The sequence below is a fragment of the Eptesicus fuscus genome, chromosome 7 (genome assembly GCF_027574615.1).
Source record: "Eptesicus fuscus isolate TK198812 chromosome 7, DD_ASM_mEF_20220401, whole genome shotgun sequence".
NCBI lineage: Eukaryota > Metazoa > Chordata > Mammalia > Chiroptera > Vespertilionidae > Eptesicus > Eptesicus fuscus.
Window position 1 is genome coordinate 80,858,461 of NC_072479.1, and position 24,187 is coordinate 80,882,647.

The 24,187-nt window shown below is 37.2% G+C and overlaps 1 protein-coding gene across 1 annotated transcript in view; it reads left to right on the forward strand.

The window, feature by feature from the left end:
• The window catches only part of SLC15A5 (solute carrier family 15 member 5), a 77,661-nt gene that overhangs the window by 35,923 nt on the left and 17,551 nt on the right, over positions 1 to 24,187 (forward strand). The window contains exons 5-7 of the mRNA XM_008140455.3: positions 546 to 732; positions 13,095 to 13,283; positions 21,412 to 21,543. Of these exons, the coding sequence (XP_008138677.2) occupies positions 546 to 732; positions 13,095 to 13,283; positions 21,412 to 21,543 (508 nt within the window). The remainder of the gene's footprint in view (positions 1 to 545; positions 733 to 13,094; positions 13,284 to 21,411; positions 21,544 to 24,187) is intronic.

Here is a 24,187-nt window from a genome sequence, read left to right on the forward strand (position 1 = left end):
CCACAAGTATGTCTTCTTTTTCTCATTTTGCTTGGCTCATGTTAGAAATGAGGCCAATCCACAAACACAGCCTCTAACAAGTTATGTGGTTCACCATGGGCCCTTCTTCTTGAGAAAAAGGTCATTCTACTAAACTGCTATTAAAGGGTCTATTCTAACCCCAAGCTTTTCTCATCAGAGTGAAAACAAAACACTTAATACTTTCTACTGGTTTTTGCTTTATTGTTCAAAGAAAAGCTATATGTAAAACTGAAGTTATTTGATTTCTTGTATCATCCTAAACACAAAAGTGGGGCCATTTTTACTTTTCATAGGAAAATTAAGAAGATAGACTAGATGACAAAAGATTCCTTCATAAAGAATCAGTAGTATTGTCAGTAGACTACACGGAGCTCTTACTGCCCTTTGGTGGCTCATAATTGGGACCGTGAAGACCTAGGGAACATTCAGATCATCTGTCACAGACAAGGCACCTGCTGCAGGATTCTTTCTCCAAAGTTAAACCACTGTGTTAATGCTTGACTCCTTTGCCCTCTCAACTATAGATTCCTTCAGGATATTATCTGCAGACCATGAATTCCAACCTGAATTTGGATGGATTTCTTCTGCCAATTGCAATCATGAATGTCACCAGCATCCTGCCACTATTAATTCTGGCTCCTTGTATGGAATATTTCGGCACCTGCCTATTTCCCTCTAAGAGAGATGGGCCATTTCTGTTGGCATGCATTTGTAAGTACAATTTACAAGTAAATTATTTGCAACTTTTTAAAATAAAAATACACTCTGCTGAGATCTAAGCTGGAGATACGCTCTACAAGGAAAGTCTGATTTTGACAAATTGGGTAGAAGGTGAATTTGAGAGTGATAGCAGGTAATCTCTATGCAGACATCAGTGTCTGCCCCATTTTCCTCTCATTCTTTTATGCCTTCTCAGTAGACACACCTGATAGAAAGACATGGTAAAACTTCCAGTACCACCAAATGGCCTATCCTTCTTCAAGTAAAGTAGTCCTCACTCCTAAGTCAATGTTGAGTATGTTCTTAAAAATTAACTTAAGTAATGAACCTAAAGAGTTAACTTCTGAACCAGTAGCAAAATTTATGAAATATTAGTACATTAATTCACAGCTTCAGTATAGTACTTTTTCAAATAGTAAGGTATATAGCAATAATTTTCCAACATCAACATTTTTTCTGGCTTTATTGAGATATAACTGACATATAATATTGTGTAAGTCTAAGGTGTATGATGTGATGATTTGGTACACATATTTCAAAATGTTTACCCACAGTAGGGTTAGTTAACACATCCTTTGCCTCATATAATTACCATTTTGTTGCGTTATGATGCTTAAGAACATTAAAACTCTACTTGTGTTTTTTTAAGTAAAAAAAAAAACATTTAGGACACCCTAGCTGGTTTGGCTCAGTGGATAGAGTGTCAGCCTGTGGACTGAAGGGTCCTGGGTTTGATTTCGGTCAAGGGCACTTACCTCGGTTGCAGGTTCCTCCCCAGCCTGGGCCCTGATCGGGACTCATGCAGAAGGCAATCAATCAATCAATGTGTTTCTCTTACATCAGTATTTCTTTCTGTCTTTCCCTCTCTCTTCCACTCTCTCTAAAAATCAATGGAAAAATACCCTCATAAAAGGATTAAAAAAACATTTGGGATGTTATACTTAGGACACAATCAGTGGACCATAAGACATATTTTTTTCTGATTGAAATAGGAGAGAAGATCCTGAAGCCCATTCTGATCACACTCTCTTCTCCCTCGCTGTGTTCCCTGGGCACTGACATGGGCAAGAAGACAGGTCCTGGTACAGTAAAACCAGGATCAATCTAAGAATCAGAGATCTGGATCTCAGCCCTTGCTCTGTCTGTTACTGGGTGACTTTGAAAAGCCACCTAACCTTTTTTGTCTTCTGATTCACTTATTATTGGCAATGAGGGGCACACCCTAGATAAACCCTCTATTCTGTAAGACTTTTGAAATCACTCAGGATGACATCAGTGCCTGGAACACAGTCCTGACACATTGTGAAAACGCTACAAATGTTAGCTAGTATTGAGTCATCATTTGCAATTGTTTGGTAGGCATAAACAGAAAGCAAAGGGATGTGGAAACTCTTAAGAAATATCATATAATGGTAATCTAATGTCTTATTGTCTACTTGAGAAATAATTCCCTTGAAATAGTTAGGGCCAGGAGTTTTAAGGGCTCCTTTCTCTTTGTTAATCTGTTCTTATTCTTAATTCCTCCTTTTCAGAGATCTGTGGAGACTATGCAATCTTCTAGTAACCCATTTTTATATTTTTTGCTGGTTCTCTGTTTATAGAAGTTACATTTTAGTGTGCTTCCTGTTACTTAACAATACCAACAAGATTACTCCAGATCACATCACAGAGTAGATATATTTTTGGAAAGAACTCAAAGTGACTAACCTCACCTTAGTTTATCTTATTTTGTTGTCTTCAGTTATAGAAGCCTTTAGTACATAACCTTTTCTGAATTATTTCCTAAGCCAAACCCTGGCATTATCTGTTGTAACAGGAATAGGCAAACTATAAATATTAATAGGTTTTGGCAAACCTTAAATCTTAAAAAGTGTTTTTTGTGTGTATGACAATGTAGAAATCCCCAAACCTGTATTTAGTGAATGCCCAGCATTATTTGAAGATACAAAAGAAAAGTAAGATATTGTACATACCCTCAGCAAGCACGCTATTAAAAAAGAATGAATGCAGGACAACATGGAGGTAAATGCATATTGCAAAATGGCAAAGCGTTTGCAGTCTTATACAGTACCATGAAAATCCAGTCTGAACTTCTAATTTTGCTTAATTACAAAAGAAGAGTATTATGCTGAGCAAAATAAGCCAGTCAGAGAAAAATAAGTATCACATGATCTCACTCATATGTGGAATTGAATGAACCAAATAAACTGATGATTAAACATAGACCCAGAATCATAGAAGCATGAACAGACTATTGAACCTCAGAGGGAAGAGGGGAGGGTAGTTGGGAAGAGATCAACCAATGAACTTATATGCATATATGCACAACCCGTGGACATAGACAATGGGGTGGTGAGGGCCTGGGGGCGGGGGGGGGGGCGGTTTGGAGGGAGAGGGAGAACTGAGCGGGCTGGAAGTGGTTAATGGGGGAAAAGGAGGACCTATGTAATACTTTCAACAATAAAGATATAAAAAATAAACAAAAACAAAAAAAGAATATCTTAAATTGGGCTACTTTAGGAAAAATATGCTTCACAACATGGCTGAAAGAACTACATTAAAAATCCTTCCTGAGAATAAGAAATCTGAAATTCACTTTAAACATAAGCAACTTTCTCTTGGACAATTCTCCAGTCTTACATAGTGGAAATCATGTTTGTTCTCAAAGAAAGATAGAATATTTTTCTAGATAGAGGGAATATGATATCTGACAGAGTTACCTGATATACTGTTTGATGTTAATGAATTAACATTGCCCTTCAAGATTGGTAACAGAGTTGTTGGGCAGTAAAAAGAAATAACTCGACTCATTTGAAAAACCTGAGCCAAGTTCCACTAAGTACAGAATACTGAATTCTGTTGTTTCTGAACCGGACTTCATTCATTTGTTCACTTACATGCTTATTCATTTCTTTGCATAATATTTTGCTATGGGAATATAAAAAAGTATGATGATATTTGTCTTTAAACCAGGTGTTTAAGTTTTCCATATTCTGCTTATGATTATGATTATAAAAGCTGATGCTTCATCAGGACAAATAAGCACAAACCTATGGCACTTTATGATCATAATTTACGTAACTGAATTATTCTAATATTAAAATTTCTTGTCAGTTTGAAGTCAAGTACCTTAAAAATGTGAGTGATATATGTGTATAAATTATGAATAAACAAATATTTATTAGTTCTTAATTTGAAACTAGACACTTTCATATATGGATCCCACTTAAACTCATGATAAACCAGCATGTGATAGGTCAAGGATCTCAAAGATAATGTGTCATTTGAATTCACTTATTCTAATTCTCAAGCCATTGCCTCATCATCATCATCATCATTATTATTATTATTATTATTATTATTATTATTATTATTATTCCAATTCCTAGTTATGCATAGCTGTTAGGTTATACAAGTTAAATTATCAGTGTTAATTTTGCATCCTTACTGTTATTTTCAAATAAGGCTCTTAAGTGAATGAAAAAATTATTTTGTTACCACAAAGGAAAGTTACTCGTTAGACCCCCATTCCCTTCCACATTCAGTCATTCTCTTCCCAGGACTGTCATGTGTAATAAGGCAGATGGTGCAGACAATGCCAATGCCTAGTGTTTGATGTGGATAATCACAGCCCAGGACAAGAGTGAGGAATGGGGAAATCTCAGTCAGTTGGTCAAACTAAAAATTTAATAAGGAAAAAAATAAACTTACCTTTGTAAAGTCTATCTTATAAGCAATGCAATGAAAGAGGGGTTTCTGACTCAATATATGACATTCATGAGTTTATCACTTAAAGAAATCAAGAAGGATATCACAGTACTAACTATTTAAAAAAATCTCCAAAACTTCCAGAACTGTGAAAGACAAAGGCTTGATATGCTCAGAGTGTTTCATCAAGACTATTTTTCCTAACATTACATACAAGGGGATTTATCTATTTAAAAGTCAACCGTAATTTGCCAAAAATTTAGAACCAGTGATATCATTGTGATTTATCTGTATGTTAATTGGACATACTTCATTTAGCCTTTTTTAGTTCAAAAATGTTTGCATCATGAGTATTTCCTTTGTTTAGCATTAATTAAAATCCTGCAGTATGTGGCATTTAGTAGTTAGTGCTGACACACACAAGTATTAATCTGACTAAAATTAGCCTAATTAAGATTGTTATTAAGCCTTACAAAAAGCAGAAGTGTACAGCACAGTGGGTAGCAATTATCTTGGCTTTTAAATGACATTTAGATTGAAATGTGGATGAAGTACATTGAAATATCTGCCAGACCTTCCTCTTTAAAATAAAAACTTGAAAATTTAAATTCTAACTCAAAGTCTGTATGATGTAGGCAGAGCCAAGGTGTTGGTCGGTTTTTACATAACGGTAACTTCTACCAGTTCTAATAATTGGTTGAGTTACAAAATCTTGTGGGGGGAGGTTTGGTTGGAACCAAGGTGCTTGATAAATTAAAAATCGAGTCAGGGATCCAATCACCTTCACCAAAAATAGGATTACTTCGCCAAAACTACTTTTCCTCTACTATAATTTCAGAACTGATCGTTTTTCCCCAGAAATACCATAGTGTATACCCATTGCAAATATCTGATAGAAGGAAATTTGTGAACACTAAAAAAAAAGGAATGTGTAAATATCTAGTCTGAATAACTCATTTGCTTAATAAAAACATATTAATGTTCTTATTTTTAAAGTTGACAGCAAGATTGGAATTATATTTGAGGTGAAGTAGACCATCTAGTATACCATCTGAGGCAATAATTAATGGCTTTATAGGTGCATGTATGTATCTAATGAGTTACCGGTTCCTTTCTCAGAAATTAAAACACAAACTGCAGTTGAATCTCCTGAAATGAGTTCCAGTAATCTAAAGAGAAACAAAAGACAGAACACAGATAGCTTAATTCAAACAAAGAAATACATCACTAATCGGAGAAACAACAAAAGTAAAAAATACATGCCAACCTAACGGTGAGAAATGTCTTCCACAAAGGTGTCTCTATGAGAGTAGTTTTTGGATTACCAGTATGTTTTCAGATGAGCAAATTTCCCATTCTGGGAACTTGCCAAAATCATGGATCTAAGGACAATTTCTCAAGAACTCAATAGAATTTCACACTTACAGTTATGTTACGTATCAGAGACTCATGCATCAGACTACCCATAAAACACCCATAGTTTTCTCAGTGAGTAAATTTAGCCAATAACTGAAGAATCTTAACATTTCTATTTTTCAGTGTGGGATTTTGCTTCAGAACAAAATGGTAAGTGCAACCTTAATGTTTGAATAAATTCTGACTTTCTTTTATTTCATTGTGGTCTAATTTGACAAATTATTACATGGTGGGGTAATAGAATAAACTTTAAGAGCTTCAATACTCTTATGGATTTGTCTACAATCACGTAGCCAATATTAAAATATACATTATTTATCTGAGTATAATATCTCCTTTGGAACCATGTGCTTTATCTTGTAAATACAGGCCCGCTAGAGGTTTAAAATGTGTACATTCTGATAAACTGCACTCTGCTTTGGACGAGTTATGATCTCATAGAAGTTAAGAATAAAAATGGAGTGGATTAAATTTAGGTTGGAATCAAACTTTGTTTTGAATTTCAAAAAAAGTCATTTTTCACTGGCACCAGAGTGCAGTAGCAAATAAAAAGCAAATGTAGTTATCTAGATCCTTCAGGTAAAATATGCTTTGCCTGAAAACGTCTGGATAAATAAGTTAAATATTTGTGCTTCACTTGAAATTGTCTGGAGAACTATCTTTCATTGGATTTTGCTAGATCAGTTCTCAGAGTGCTCCATGCTGGAGTAGTACTTCTCAGACTGTAATGTGTATAGGAATCTCCTAGGGATTTTGTTTAAATGCAGATCTGATTCAGTCCTCCTCGGGTGCAGCTTGAAAGTCTGCATAGCTAACAAGCTCCCAGGTGATCCTTATGCTACTGGTCAGGGACTATCCTTTGTATCAAAGACAGTAGAGAGAAGCCAAAAGATTGTTCTCTCACATTTCATACCCATGTAAAGGCAGCCATGACCCAGGTAAAAATGCCACAATTTCTCATGAGGTCGGAGCTAAAATTCAGGAGTAGGCAGCAAAAGCTGATGACTTAACCTCTGCACTCATGGGCCAAATCTGGCCCACCACTTGCTTTTGTACTGCCTGCAAGCTAAGAATTGTTTTAACAGATGAACAATTGCAATTGATTTGACAATAAGAAAAAATAACTTTGAGCACCAATTAAATAAAATTACATCACTCCCTAAAAGAATTATTTTGAATTCCATTTTTTAAAAATGTAGAAATGTATTCTATTTCTTGTCACGTAAGTATCTACATAGCTTTAAAATTTGCCTTTGTCCCACAGAAACTAAAATGTTTATTACTGGCCTTTTACAGCAAATAATAGCTGATCTCTTGTCTAAACTATTGCTTCTAATGCTACATAGAACATGTGATAACAAAACAAAAAAAAAGTGGGGGAGAGGGGTAAGTACACATGATGTTTGTTTTTGTTTTTAAATATATTTTATTGATTTCAGAGAGGAGGGGAGAGGGAGAGAAGACAGAAACATCAATGATGAGAAAAAACATTGATTGGCTGAGATCAAGCCCTCAACCCAGGCATGTGCCCTAACCAGGAATCAAACCATGACCTCCTGGTTCATAGGTCAACACTCAACCACTGAGCCACGCCACTCAGGCTAGACATGATGTTTTTTATCTAGATTACCCTAAATTAGTTAGAATAAGGGGTATTATAGCAGATTCTCATAGAATTCAAATTCTAAAATAAAAAAGCAAAGAAAGTTTGAAAAGTTATTGCTAAGCAGCTCAATGCTTTCTTCAAAGTTCATATGATTATCATGGACAATATGATTTGTTGTAATTTGAGCAACTTAATTTTTATGTAATACCAAAACATACCTGTATTACCGTATTTTCCAGCGTATAAGACGACTTTTTAACCCAGGAAAATCTTCTATACGCCCAGTCATCTTATACACCGGAAAATACGGTAGTCTTCTAGGGCTGCCATAATAAGATACCATAAATTAGGTGGCTTAAACAACAGAAATGTATTTCTCACAATTCTGGATGGTAAAAGTCCAAGATCAAGGTATAGGCAGGTTTGCTTTTCCCTGAGGGAGGCCTCTCTTCCTTGACTTGCAGGTGGCCACCTTCTTATTGTGTTCTTCATGTGGCCTTTCCTCTGTGCATGCACAGACCTTGTGTCTTTTCTTATTCTTTTAAGGATACCAGTCATACTAAAGTTGGGCCCCATTCCTGTGACCTCATTTAACCTTAATTATCTCTTTAAAGGACCCATCTCCAAAGTCACCTTGGAGATCAGCATTTCAACATATGAATTTTGAGGGAATACAATTGGGTCCAAAGAAGCATACATATGTATAAAATCACCTGTAATATTGGGTTACATATTATAATGGATTGGCAGCATTTTTCCCCCTCACTGATATATAAAAACATGTTTCTTCTGTTAGTTGGATACATCTTAGATTGAGGGAAACATGGTAGCTTAGAAAACAAATAATGCTGAAAGCTTTCTAACAAGAAGTAACAGTCTCCAGCCCCAGCTTTCTCCACCACCCATAGTTGCTGTTAGCAAATCATTTTTAAATATTTAGGTGTTGTTTGTCTAAGTTAAGAAATAATATAATTATAAGTATATTTTTATTTAAGTCAGTAATTAGTTATATACATATAACTTATGGCAAAACCAAAGAATGTGATTTGCTTTTCTCATATAAAATTTTATTTTCTGTACTTAAAAAGTATCTGAGTTTTCATTTTTTATTTATTTAAAAATTGTTTTCCTTAAATGTTCAAACTGCTTCACCAGTTGTATCATACCATCACTAGCTTTTCCCCAGTGCTAACACAAATAGGGTAATGTCCCAAGGCTCCTTTTTCTCTGGAGATCTTCTTGCAGACTCCCATGCCTTTGTTCTCTGCATGGTGTTCTCTGTCTCAACTACAGCCCTCTAATCAGGTGTATGATGCTCTCCTATTAGATCTCTAATTTACCCCTCCTTCTCTATTATAATTTACTAGAGGCCTGGTGCATAAAAATTCATGCACTGGAGGAGGGGGTTCCCTCAGCCCAGCCTGCCCTCTCTCACAGTCTGGGAGCCCTCAGGGGTGGGAGGCGACCGGGCGATCAGGGGAAGGTGATGCCCCCATCACACCTCTGCTGCTGCCACTGCCAGCAGTGCAAGCCTCAGCCGGCCCTAGTTACCTGAGCCTCAGGCAGCCCTGGGCAGCTGGGCAGCCGCCATCTGAGGCTTGCCTGTGCCTTGGGCCGGCCTTGGGCGGCTGGGGGGCTGAGGGGACTGGGTGCCGCCATCATGTGGCTGTGGGCGCTGCCATCTTTGAGGGCAGGGCAGTCAATTAGCATATTCTCTCCTTATTGGCTGTGGGCCCCACAATCTTTGTGGTGGAGTGAGGGTCAATTAGCATATTCTCACCTTATTAGATAGGATATTTTAGCAACTTCCTAAGGAAGAGTACACAGGAAGTATATTTTCCAAGAACTTGTATGATTGAAAAGTCTTCTTTTCATCCTTGCACTTAATTAATTGGGGTACATAGAATTCTAGGTTGAAAGTCATTTTTCTTCGGAATTTTAAAATTATTGCTCTAATGTCATCCAGGAACTTGAGGAGCCCAATGCCCTTCTGATGCTCATTCCTGTGTTTATGACCTCTTTTCCTAACTGGAGCCCTCTTCTCTCTATGATGCTCTAAATGTCATGTTATTGTGCCATGGTGAAGGATTAGGTACCAGGAACAGTAGCAGAGAAGAGAAAGTAGCAAGTAATTAGAGTAAAGTAAAAAGAGCTGGCAAGATCATACAGGTCATGTTAAGGATTTTGGATTTCATCCTAACTGTATGGAAACCCTTAGGAAAAATTTAAGCAGAAGAGTAATATTGAATTTGTATTTACATAAGATCACCCTGACTGTTAGGTGTGTAACAGGTTGTAGATGGGCAAGAGTGGAAACAGGAAGACCAGAATTTAATATGTTGTTGCAGATAGTATTGTTTAAAAAATATGATTCGGATTAGAATGATGGCAATAGCTATGGAGAGAAGCAAGTTAATTTACAATAAATTTTGGAAATAAAATCTAGAAAATTTAATAATATATTTGAAGATAGGGCAAAAGAAAGGGAACCCCAGATTTCTGCCTTGAGTACCTAAAGGTACTGGAGGAGGTGATGCAGAAGAGTGAAGGAGAAAAAGTAGGGGAAAAGATCCATTTGTGTATACTCCTCTTTGAAACCTTCCCTTAGACATTCTCTATCTGTAATTTTACTTCTTTTTTTTTCTTGCCGCCACATGCAAATATTTTTTAAAATATATTTTTATTACTTTCAGAAAGGAAGGGAGAGAGAGAGAAAACATCAATGATGAGAGATAATCATTGATTGGCTGCCTCCTGCATGCCCCCCAGTGGAGATCAAGCCCACATCTAGGAATGTGTCCTGACTGGGTATTGAACAGTGACCTCCTGGTTTATAAGTCAACACTAACCACTAAGCACAGTCGGGCTAAATGCAAATATTTTTTAAGGCATTGCTTAGGTGTTCTTTTCTCTCCTTCCTCAATCATTTTTCAGCTTCACCTGACCCTAAATTCCAACTTTATGTAGATGATTCATTTATCTTTCTCTCTTGACTCAACCAATCTTCTGACCTATGATTCACATTTTCAATTGTTTTCTGAGCACTGCTCTCTAGATTACCCTTTTGTAGCTCTAACTCAACTTTAAACCAAATTCATTTTCTCCATGTCTACTGTGGGTCTTATTTGTATTGTTGTCACTTCCATCTTCCCAAACACCTGGACTTATAGTCAACATTGATATCTGCTGCTTCCTTGTTCCTTGCTTCAGATGCTATGGTTTTATCAGTGGAATCTTGTGTTTGTACTCTCTATATTTTCTGGAAGTAAATGTCCTGATTGTAATTCAAGCCCCCATTGTACTTTACCAAGATTATTTTTAACATCCTAACTATCTTTCAAACTCCAGTATCTTTCCCATCCTATCAACCAGCACATGGCCTTTAGAGTAATAATTTCAAATGACAATTTTAATCTTTTCACTTGTGTCTAATATCTTCAATGATTCCATCATCAAAGTAATTTCAAAATTCCTAAAAAGTATATTAAATGCCTCTTATGATCTGACCCTAAATTATGTTCTCCTCTGATTCCCAACAACTTGAGTTTCTCACTATTTTGAAAATTTGATATTCACAACTTTTGCTTGTGCGATTTGTGCTGCCTTCACCTCTTCCTATTGAAACTCTTCTTCCTTTAAAGCATAAAATGATTCCTCTCACTTTTCCATGTAGAAATGACTTCTTCCTCTTATATTCCCTAACAGAACAAAAGTCTGCAATGACTGAAAATAGATATTGCTCATCTTATATCCCCCAACTGTACCTAATGTAATGCCTTGCATATAGCAACAACAGAGCAAATATTAAATTGAATTGACCTATTAGCTCTCTTTCTGATGAGTCTGTAATGTGCCAAGTAATCTAGAAAAATGCAATTATGTGATGAAGTTGGGCTTAAAGGTAGATCATATTGAAATTCATGTTTTTTATATGAGCTATTTACAAAACCAAAATCTCTACTTCATTATGAATGGGCCTTTATGAAACAATTTAAAATAATAATAAATAAATAATCCCTCAAATTTTCTAACTTATTCATATTTCCTCCCTTTTTTATGCCTTCTATTGCTTGGGAACTCAGTAAAGAACAGACTATTATTGATACATTTAAATGCTGAGACATAATAAAAAAAAATTACCTACCAGTTTCTCTATCAAGCAAAACAAACACTAGGGTTGATTTTTCTGAATTGAGAATTTTGTCTTATCTGAAATTTTATGCAAGTTAGCAAGATGTGACTATCTCTAAATTTAAACGAAATTCTATTGAGCTAAATTTTGCCTATGCTTTAATAATGGGATTAAGTCCAGTTATATGAATGATAAATTGAGAAATGGAATGGTTGCAATAGACATAAACTGTAACAAAACTATAACAAAATCTCTACTCATTTTCAATCAAAATTTCCTAGACAATTCCTTAAAAGTAAAAGAGAAAACTGTTTCCATTTATACACTTTACCTAGTTAATTCACCTTTAATATTTTTTCCCTAATCAGAAGTTTCTAGTCTTTAATTCTCTAATAGCTGCTTTACTTTCTCTGCAGATTAGAGAAATATCAGAAAACTGAAGACTGATAATGCTTACAGATTATTTCAAAACCATTTTAAAAATAACTCTTAAAAAGTTATGAGATCATTTTATTTTAAATGCACCCCAAATCACTTTTTATTTCTATATAGCTAAAATAGCTATCAAAAGTGACATCTCTTACCTGAGGATAAAAGTTTAAAACTATTGCTTTAGCTTTAATAATAATTGCTACTAATTGCTACCAGGAACTATTATAATAATACCAGTACATTATCTATTATCTTATTTAAATAGCCCAGTTGCTGAGTTGGTTAGAGCATCATCCCAATACACCAAGGTTCCCAGTTCCATCCCCAGTCAGAGTACATACAAGAAACAAACAATGGATGCATAAATAAATGGAACAACAAATCTCTCTCTCTCTCTCTCTCTCTCTCTCTCTCTCTCTCTCTCTCTCTCTCTTCCTCTCCCTCCCTCCCTCCCCCTTCCTCTCTCTCTAAAAATCAATAAATAGAATATATATATATATATATATATATATATGGCTAATATGCAAGTTGTCCCCTCGGGAGTTTGACCGGGAGACCGGTAGTTCGATCACCACTATGACATGCGCTGACCACCAGGGGACCAGGAGGGTGGTGCAGAATGAAGGAAGGCCCCAGCTGGCAGCCAGAAGGCCCAGATTAACCCTGATCGCCGGCCAGGCCTAGGGACCCTACCCGTGCACAAATTTTGTTCACTGGGCCTCTAGTTTAATAAATAAATAAATCTCATAGCCTCCCTATAAGTAATCATCATTAACCCTATCTTAGAGCTGAAGAAAGTGATAATGAGGTTAAATAACTTTCCTGAGGCCATATGACCAGTAAGTCAGGAAATAGGGAGGCAATGCAGCCACAGCCTACTGGAGCCTCAGCAACGGACAGTCAGACAGCACAGTTAGCCGGCACCTGAATGTTTTCAGGAGAAAAAAAAAATGTTGAGGAAATATTCCCCAGAGTTAATGTGTGAGAAATGCTATGGCCACTTACTAGTACACGGGCTCTTTCTTTAATATTTTTTTCTTTTGCATTCCTCTCCTTCAGTGGCTGGACAGCTTTCTGCTGCATTGTCTGTGATGGTAGCTGGCTTCTTTGAAATACACAGGAAACGCTTCCCTCCAGTGGAGCAGCTTCGTTCAGGCAAAATCCTCGCTGTTTCCTCCATGCCCTGTTTCCACCTGGTTCTTCAGTACGTTTTACTTGGAGTGGCTGAAACACTGGTCAACCCAGCCTGTGAGTAACAAGTTTATCATGTCATGTTAGGATACACTGAGTTTCTACACAGAACACATCACTCAAGTAGCTGGCAATCTAGTCACTGCCTGGAAATTTCCCATGTTTCAGAAGAAGCTTATTTATCCCCCTCTTTTTTTAATGTTTAATTTCTCTTCCTTCATCTATCACACACAGAACAATTATTAATTCTATCTGAATGTAAATGAAATGAAAGACTTTTCTAAACTCATTCAAAGCAGTAACCATTTGGTCAGATGCGTGAAAGTAGAAAAAAACTTTGCTAAAACTTAGAAGAAAATCCCAATGCACTCAGATGAAAACTCTTCTACCTTCCCTCTTCTCATCTCCCTCCCTCTCACTCAGAGATAAATTCACATGTATACTCCCTCCAAAAATGACATTTACAATGTAGTTTGAGAGCCTATGCAAATGAAATGAAAATTAGGCAATTTTCCAGATAACTCAATGTCTTTAAACTAAATTGTAATCACTAGCATTTCATAAGACAGGTTCAAAATAACCTTATTAAATATCCAGGTTTTCTGGATTGTCTAGATTGCTGTTATTAACTAAACTAGTCACTTTAAATTCATTAAAATATTTCAGTGACTTCTTAAAATACAGTAGTGTGTGTGTGTCTGTGTACATTTATCAGTGTAATCTATTGTCTTATGTTCTATCTTCCTTATACTGCCTTGAAGTGGGAACTCTGTAACTCAAGCCCAATTATACTTCACCAAGCTTATTTTTATAACTTCCTATATTTCTCATTTTAATATCTCTCACATTCTATCTACTCAATACACAACCTTTAGAGTAATCATCCTAAATGGCAATTCTAATCATTTCATTGTATCTAAAATTTCAATTACTCTATTATCTTCAGAATTATTTTTAAACTAGAGGCCCAGTGCACAAAATTCGTGCATGGTGGGGGGGTCCCTCAGCCCGGCCTGCACCCTCTCCAATCCAGGACCCCTTGGGGAATGTCCAACTACCGGACATCCTTCTCGCAATCCAGGACCACTGGCTCCTAACCACTCTACCTGCCTGCCTGATGTCCCTAACTGCTCCCCTGCCTGCCTGATTGCTTCTAACTGCCTCTGCCTGCCTGACTTACTGCCCCTAACCGCCTCTGCCTGCCTGCCTGATCACCCCTGACCACCTCTGCCTGCCTGCCTGATCACCCCTGACCACCTCTGCCTGCCTGCCTGATTGCTCCTAACCGCCTCTGCCTGCCTGCCTGATATCCCTAACTGCTCCCCCCTGCCAACCTGATTGCCCCTAATCGCCACCGTGGCTTTGTCCTGAAGGACGTCCGGAAGGACATCCAGAAGACATCCGGTCTATCCAGTCTAATTAGCACATTACCCTTTTATTAGTATAGATTTCTTAACTATATATGTTTAATAAAGATATTTATAATAATAAAAGCATAATATGCTAATTAGACCAGATGACCTACCAGATGAAGCCGGGGCTGTGAGGGAAGCCTGGGTCCTGGGTGCCAGAGGGACGCCGGTGCCAGTCGCAGGAGAAAGAAAGGTCTACTCTTGCATGAATTTCGTGCATCGGGCCTCATATATATATATATATACTCTCTCACATGTCGGGCTGAGGGACACCCCCCCATGCACGAATTTTGTGTACATACATATATATACACCAAAGCATTTCATTGCAAAAAGTCAAAATAAAATCAAGTTTGTATAATTATAGTCATATTTTTGTGTGAGACTTCTTTTACTATATAATTTTAAAATTATCTCATTGTATATATTTTGCATGAATAAATTATTTTATGAGATTCTAAGATTTTGATATCATTGGACACTATGAGGAATACAAAAAAAAAAGTATAAAGAAGCCACCACACAAGTGTTTGTGACTTCCCTGATGTTGTTTACAGAAAACTGTTGGAACTAGTCAGCCTAAATTTTTCAGTCTAGATAGGAAGAAAGGTAATGAATAAAGGTGATGACTGAATACAGTCAGGAAATTTTCCGATAATGCAGCAACACCAGTTCAAAACACAAAGGTAGATTATGTGGTATAAATCACTTAGCTCACCCTCCCTGATTTACCTGTCAGGAAACTAAAGTCCAACTAATTCAATTGACTTATCCACTATAGAGGTAACGGGGTAGGGACCACAAGACTTTGTTTGGCCTGGCCGGTGTGGCGCAGCAGTTGAGCATTGACCTATGAGCAAAAGGTCAAGGTTCAATTCTGGGTCAGGGCACCAGGTTTCAGACTCAATCCCCAGTGGGGGGCATGAAGGAGGCAGCCAATCAATGATTCTCTCTCATCATAGATGTTTCTATCTCTCTCTCCCACTCCCTTCCTCTCTGAATTAAGTAAATATATATGTATATTTTTTAAAAGACTTTATTTGGATTTCCAGTTTTGTCATTTATTACAAGTGTGACCTTGAGAATTAATTTAACCTTTAAGTTTCACCTTTCTGATTTTTAAAATGGAAATAATTATAATTCTTCTTTATATCACAGCATCAGTGTAACAATCAATGGGAATGTAGACTACTCCTTGAGTTAAATTCCAAAGTGTTGAAAGGTGTTTTGAAATGTAAAATCAAGAATTACTCTTGCAGTACAACATAAGGTTAATACCGTATTTTCCGGCGTATAAGATGACTTTTTAAGCCAGGAAAATTTTCTATACGCCCAGTCGTCTTATACATCGGAAAATACGGTATCTATGGTCTTAAAGTAAGACAGATCTGAATTAAAACCCAGTTTTGCCACTGAGTAGTTGAGTGACCTTGGCAAAATTATTCTGTATTTATGAGTCTTTCTCATCATCTGTAAAATAGGGAATGTTGTTGTAAGGACTAAATGAAATATTTTATGTAAAGGAAAAAGCAGTATGTCTGGTTTGTAGATGGCATTCAATAATAATCAGCTATAATATGTGCTGTTATTATTATCATTGCTATTATCATCATTTTATCATCTTTTACATAAATTTAGAGTCCCAGACTCAGCTCATAGCTCTTTCTACCACAACCACCATAACTCAAATACCAGGAAACGTGGTAGTATGAGCAGATTTGTGTCTTTCTCAAACAAGTCATTCTAGATCCCATTTGTTCAGTGATGTAGGGTGCAGAATTATAAAATTATTCTCTAGGACAATGGGAGAGTGAACAAACTAGAGAGATATAGAATGTTTGTCAGGAAGTATTAGGAGACCATTTGAGTTTTATGGGCAGGAATTTAAAGTGACTTGAACAACATGGTTACAGGTTTTTCTTCAGCCACATTAGGCTGCATGGATGTAAGAGCAGAAATGGCAGACAGTGAATTGTTTTGCCAATCAAGTTCTAGAAAGCACGAGGTAGGCAAGGGAAGGAGACTATGAGAAGGAATATGGTTATAACAATTGACCATGAAAGTTAACTTGGATAAAAAGAGTAGTGAAGACATGAGGTGAAAATAATAAAAGGAGCAATGGAGTAAAGTTTTTGGAGGTGTACAAATATTTGTATGGTTGAGTAGTAAAGATCAAGCTGAGAAGATGGAAGGTGGTAATCAAAGAAGCATACACAAAGTTGAAATTATGGAGTGGTTACAATTATTGGTCTAAGACATGGGTTGATAAACTTTTAGTATAAAGTGTCAGATAGCAAATAGGTTTTGTATACCAGTCTGGTACAACTACTCAACTCGGTCATATACAATCAGTCATAAGAATGGATGTGGCTGTGTTCCAATAAAACTTTATTTATAAACTAGAGGCCCGATGCATAAGACTCGTGCACTTGGGGCGGGGGGTCCCACAACACAGCCTGCACCCTCTCGCAGTCTGGGACCCCTTGGGGGATGTTTGCCTACTGGCTTAGACCCGGGGATTGGGATCGGGCCTAAACTGGCAGTCAGACATCCCTCTCACAGTCTGGGGCTCTCGCAGTCCAGGACCCCTCGCTCCTTACTGCCCGCCTGCAGCAGAAGCAGGAGAGGCTCCCGCCACCTCTGCTAAAATCACCAGCTGTGAGTCCAGCTTCTGGCTGAGCGGCACTCCCCCTGTGGGAGCACACTGACCACCAGGGGGCAGCTCCTGTGTTAAGCATCTGCCCCCTGGTGGTCAGTGCACATCATAGCGACTGGTCGTTCAGCCGTTCAGTCGATTTGCATATTATCCTTTTATTTTATAGGATAGGTGTCAAGTTGGACCTTACCTGACCATAGTTCACCAACCCTGGTCTGGGGTACAAGAGTCAGTGAATGGCTAAAGTAGAGTGGAGGACAATGATATTGAAAAGGAAGGAGTACAAGGGATGAAAAACCAAGATTTGGCAAAATGGAAGGTTGGAAGGATAATCTATATGTATGTCAAAACTGCAGGAGTAGAACTGGAGGGTGTGATGATGATAAAGGAACTGATAACTGAATAATAGGGGGAAATGGCCTAAAAATTGGCAGATGATAGCACATAAGTTCTCTTAGGTCATATAATTGGATAATATGAGATTCAAATATGAAGCTTTTTAGATATGAGAAAGCAATAATGACCTGAAAGTGGTAATTAGATAAAGTTCAATTTTCTGGACATTGGCAGTTCTCCACATGGTCAAAATAACTTCTTACCAAACACAATAAACACATTTTAACTGTTTACAAACAATTGGTGTAAAGGTAATTTCCAGCAATGAGTCCCCAGTACGGGGTGCCTCGAGAAGGTGGTTATGGCCCATAATTTGTAGCTTCTGCATGCTCTGTGATGGGACATTTTTACAAACACTAACCAGCCTCTACCTGGAGGCACATTTCAGCTCTCATTGGCAAGAAAACCAGCTTTTACATACACTTTGAATAGTTTTTACTGTGTCTTCATAGTAAATGAGAATTTGAGAGCAGTGACAGATTTGTTGATAATACCCATAGCATAGTGTACTAAAAGGAGTACCATGGAGCCCAAAAAATCAAGCTGATGATTACTAAAGTTGAAAAAGATCAGAACATGAAGAAGATGCCTGAATATAGAGACCCGAGGACTTGTAAAGCTAAGTCCCATAAAAGCAAACTGGAGGCTTTAAAAATGCCTAAAATGACACCAAAGAGAGATTAACCAGCAGGCAGAGGCTGGCAAAGTGTGTTCATGAATTATATACCACACCAGAAGTTCTAGCAAGAGAAAAGCATAGGATTAATAATTAACTAGCAGAGTAATAATGGGATTGTACGTTCTGCTTTTTCTCAGTGAAAGAAATCACCCAACTTAGTCTTTCTGCCCACTGTTTGTCTCTTCATATTTATAGAGAGGAAAGTTCATAAGCCAAATCTTTTTTATAACTGTGAGTCCTTTCTTCCCAATGCCTCTTCAACATTTCTCTCATACTGTCCTTTGGATCTTCCTGAAAAAAAAAAAAAAAACTTGCAGCATGTCCTTAGGCTCCTGCTGGTGATTTTGCACTGCACAAGAAAGCTGGGGTACCCACAGTCCCTTGCCACCAATATTGGCGTCCTTCTCCACAGTATTCTATTTATCACCATCATTATCTTCATCTCCAATAAGTATGTGTGGTATTAAGTGCCTGTTTAGCACTGCCCTTAGTATCTCTGCTCTCTGCCCTCTCAGAGTTTAAAATCCAGGGAAGAAATGCCCATGCCTTTTCCTACCCTCAGCTACAGTACTCAGCACATTTCCTAGGGCACAGATAGGGATGCCTTTCAATGTTTATTGGATGATAAATGAAAACATGTGGAGGACATGCAGAAAACAAAAGAGAAATGCTAACGGAATGCAGGAATAACCATTTGACATTTATATTATGTACTAGAGGCCCAGTGCACAAAAATTTTTGCACTCGAGGGGTCCCTCAGCCCGGCCTGTGCCCTCTCACAGTCCGGGACCCCTCAAGGATGTCCACCTGCCAGCTTAGGCCTGCTGCCGGGGGGAACAGGCCTAAGCTGGAAGTCATATATTACTCTGGCAGCCCAGGTGCCCTCAGGGGATGTCCGACTGACGGCTTAGGCCCTCAGGGAGCGGGCCTAAGCCATCAGTCGGACATCCTTAGCACTGCCAAAGAGGCTGGAGAGGCTCCCACCACCGCCACTGCACTCACAGCCATCAGCCTGGCTTGTGGCTGAGCAGAGCTCCCCCTGTGAGAATGCACTGACCACCAGGGGGAAGCTCCTGCATTGAGCATCTGCCCCCTGGTGGTCAGTGTGCATCATAGTGACTGGTCATGCCCGGTCGTTCCGCCATTAGGGTCAATTTGCATGTAACCCTTTTACTATATAGGATTAGTAAGTTGGTTTAAAAGAGCTGGACAGCCCAGCTGGTATGGCTCATTGGTTGAGTGCCAACCTATGAACCAGGAGATCATGGTTCAATTCCTGGTCAAGGCATATGCCTGGGTTGTGGGCTCAATCCCCAGTGTAGGGCATGCAGGAGACAGCCAATCAATGATTGTCTCTCATCATTGATGTTTTTATCTCTCTCTCTCTCTCTTCCTCTCTCTTCCTCTCTGAAATCAATAAAAATATATATTTTTTAAAAATAATGAAAAAAGTAAAAGAGCTGGACAAGTACATTTACTGGGGTAAAAAGCAGCTGCTAAACCAGGAGTGAAATTTTCCAGAGAAGAAAGTTCTTTTTCTTTTTATAGAGAAGGAAACTAAAAGTTTAATGTTCACAATATGTTGATTTATCACCACTTTTCTTTTTGTTTTAATATAAATATATTTTTGGATTGATTTCAGAGAGGAAGGAGACAGAGAAACATCAATGGTGAGAGAGAATCATTGATTGGCTGCCTCCTGCACACTGCCTATTGGGGATCGAGCCCACAACCTGGGCATATGCTCTTGACCAGAATCGAACCCGGGACCCTTCAGTTTGCAGGCCAATGCTCTATCCACTGAACCAAACAAGCTAGGGCACCACCTTTCTTTTTTAAATGAGCTTTAATGTTTACTTATGATCTCTCATTGTAATAAAATTTGCCAAGTACAAAAAAGAAAGGAGAAGACAAAGTAAAAATCCAATAATTCAACCACTCAAAGTTAAAACTGTTCCTGTTATTCAATCTATTTTCTTACAATTTTTTTCGCCATGCATGTACAAAGAGAGAGATTAGTGTAATAAATTCCTCTGTACCCATGTTCCAGCTTCAACAATTTTTAACTCACAGCCAAACTTGTTTTATCTCTACCCTCACTTGCATACTAAGTTCCTTCTTGTTGTATAATGTTGAATTACATCCCAGATATAATATATATCATAAATATTTCAGCATATATGCCTTAGATTTTCATACATATTTTAGTAGTTATGTTAATATGGTATGTTCAAAATTATACATACTTATTTTCATCTATTTATAGTATCAAAAATTATTTTAATTAACTTTTTCTTTTTTTATTGAGGTATAATTGATATATAACATTATGACCTAATGAATAGATATTTGAATACACTGCAAAATGATCAACACAGTAAGTCTAGTTACCATAGGTCACCATGAAAAATTATTAATTTTGATGGGTTTATTTGTATGTATGTATGATGAGAACTTACAAGATTTACTGTCTTAGTAACTTTTAAACATGCACTATAAAATTACTGACTATAATCATCATGCTGTACATTACATCCCCATCAGCTACTTATTATATAACTGAAAGTTTGTACCTCTTCATACCCTTCACCAATTTTACCTACCGCCTGTCACCCCTCCCCTCTGGCAGCCACCATTCTATTCTCTGTATCTATGAGTTTTGTTTTGTTTAGATTCCACATTTAAGTGAAATCATAGGGTATTAGTCTTTCTCCATCTCACTTATTTCACTTAGCATAATACCCTCAAGGCCATGCAGATTGTAACACAAGGCAAATTTTCATGCTTTTTTATGGCTACGTAGTATATTGGCACACCCAACCACTAACTGATCAAATTTTTCTTGTAGCTGTACAAGGACATATTTAGCCATATTTTATTCCTTGTAGACATCTATAAATTTTAAGACCAAAATATATCTTACTGTAGTAATTTTAATTCTATCAGTAACCTTTCTTTGAGATATAATCAACACTAATTTGAACAGTATCTGTGAAAGTATGTTAAAGAGGCTGTTCTAATTCTGACCTCTTTTTCTCTTAGTCACTGTAATATCATACAGATTTGTTCCAAGTACCATCAGAAGAACCTTGATGAATTTTTTGACCCTGTTCAATGGATTTGGTTGTTTCATGGGGGCACTGCTGGTGGAGTTGGTATATCTCATCTCAGAAGGTAAAAATAGGTCTATGGTATGTTTATATCTACATTGACTTGATGACTAGAAAACTGGAAGACAAAAACCTTAAGAAGAGGGGTTTTGCCAGTGTAGTTTCTTTAATTGCTCCACTTTTGCAATTAAAATAGGAAAGGACTCTTGCTGTATTCATTAATTTCTGAGAATTGTCTTTCTTTTGATAGGAAGAGGTAATTACAGAATGTAATTTCTCATGAGACCGCCCCCCCCTGCTGTCTTTCTTTAGTGTATTTTAAAACAAACTGGTCATTATATTCTTATTAGGTCTTTCCATGAGGCCAAATTTAATAATGCATCATAGCTCGCATAGATAATCTTCAGAAAAGGTAAATCCTGTGTAAATAGGGGTATCTGGATGGTCCTTTATTCCTTGTAATTCACCAGAAATCATGTTTATGCAACCAAAGAGAAATTGTGCATTGATTAACCAATAATCTTGGAAAATTTTCCCCATAGAGACTTTGATCAGAAAAGCAGCCAAACTGAGTCTGCCTATCTGTTGAGAATTATGTTCCACAGAAAAAAGTCTAATTTTCTGTCCACATAGCAACTCTTCACACATCTGATCAACATTCAAAGAAATAATGTGAAACAGGGTTAAGAAAGTAGCTTCTGGAGTTGAATCCAGATAGTCTAGCTATGTGTCCTTCTCAGTTTCCATGCTAATAATGACAATAAATAATGCATCATGTTTTTCTGAGGATTAAGTAATTAATACATATGGTAAATGCTCAATAAAGAGCTGTTATGATCCTCTTCTATTTTATAGACAAACTACCCCAGTTTTCTCACATTGCATGATTACCTGATTTTTCACTATAAAAACCCCTCCATCAATTAAACAAGCAACAATTTGTCAGTATCTTTCTTAAAATATGGTTTCCAGAATCAAACACAATACTCAAGATGATGGATATGTCATGTTGATTAACCTTCTCTCTCTCTCTCTCTCTCTCTCTCTCTCTCTCTCTCTCTCTCTCTCTCTCTCTCTCTCTCTCTCTCTCTCTTTCTCTCTCTCTCTCTGAATTCCAACAGGGATTGTGTTGACTTTTTCAGTAGTGCATCATGCTTATGGTCAGTTAAAACCTAAAGTATTTTCTATTTTTAGCAGCTTCTCCCCATTCAGTTTCACTCATCTTATCACAATTTTTTTCTAATTAAACACATGAATTTATATTTATCCTTAATAAATGTCAGCTCATCATCCTAAATAACACATTTTAAAAACTTAATTCTGTCATCCATTGAATTACTAACATTCACTTCTTTATTAGCTTTGCATCATGTGCCAATTTAGAAACAAGTAACTAGACTCTTCCAGGTAATTGATAAATTGTTGAATTGGACAGAACCAAAAATAGAGCCTATGGGAAATTCCTAAAGACCTCACTGCAAGTTAATGACAATCAACTAACCCTTCCCTTTGGGATTTAATCAGCTCCCACTTCATTTAATTACTATATTTAGCCTCCACACTTCTCCATCATTCCCTGAATGACATCACAAGACACACTGTCATATGTTTTTCTCAGAATAGTATATGGCTTTGTTTATGACAGTCCCTTTAGCATTTATCAAGAAAAAAAAAGTGAAGTTCATTTACATGATTTGGATCTAGTGACCCCATACTGACTTATAGTGACTAATCAGAGCCCTTAAAAGAGAGGGGTCCTTTGACCTTATGCCTGACTTTGGGTAAGTCATCATCTGTCTTATTTCCTCTTATTTAAAAAAGGAAATGCTGTACTTCACTTTTCTCAGAGATGATAAGAAGATAAAATTAAATAAGGCATTTGAAAATTTCAATGTCAGAGATTATTTTAAATATAAAAATAAGTCATATATTATAGTGGCCCATTTGGTTACAAACAAAATCAGTTTAGTCAAACAACCAGACCAATTTTTTGACAGAGCTGACCATAATAAAACCAACACTATCACAATATGTTTAGGCACCCCACATGCCTCCACATTCCATTTAGCACATAGGATATTTTAAACATTTACGGATTCATGTCAGCTGAGCATGTGTGCATATGAGAGTGTGTGAGTGTTAGTGCATGATTGGAAAAGATAATCAGCTATCACAGTCTCCCAGTCTCCAAGCTACATTAGTCATTTTTAGCACCATGATGGAGAATGGTGTGAATGCGGTAAATTCAAAAGATTTCTCAAAACTTGACTGTGCAGACAGATAGCTGTTAGAGTGACATTTTCAGTACAAGTGAGAAAACTGATCCTTCTGGGATCTCTAACTCTGAGTGCTTTAAAGGAGAAGATACAAGACTAAACCCATCCTCCTACACTAATCATTTCAGGAATAGTTTATCTAAAAGTAGCAATGCTAATATAAAGGAGTGAAGAAGTCAGTCAAACTGCTTATTTCAACTATATCCCATTAGCAACCAGATCAATTTTCTCACACATGAGTTCGAGCTTACCTTTTGACAAAAAATAACAAAATAGCATTCAGTGGAAAATGACATCTTTGTTATGGACGTGCAGGTGATTGAAAGATCCAAAGCAAAATGTCTAAGAGAAAGGGGATAATTGGACAGAATCAAGAGGTCAAGGTATACATCTTTTTGTCCCTGCTAGTCCTTCTTCCTCAGAATTCAGGAA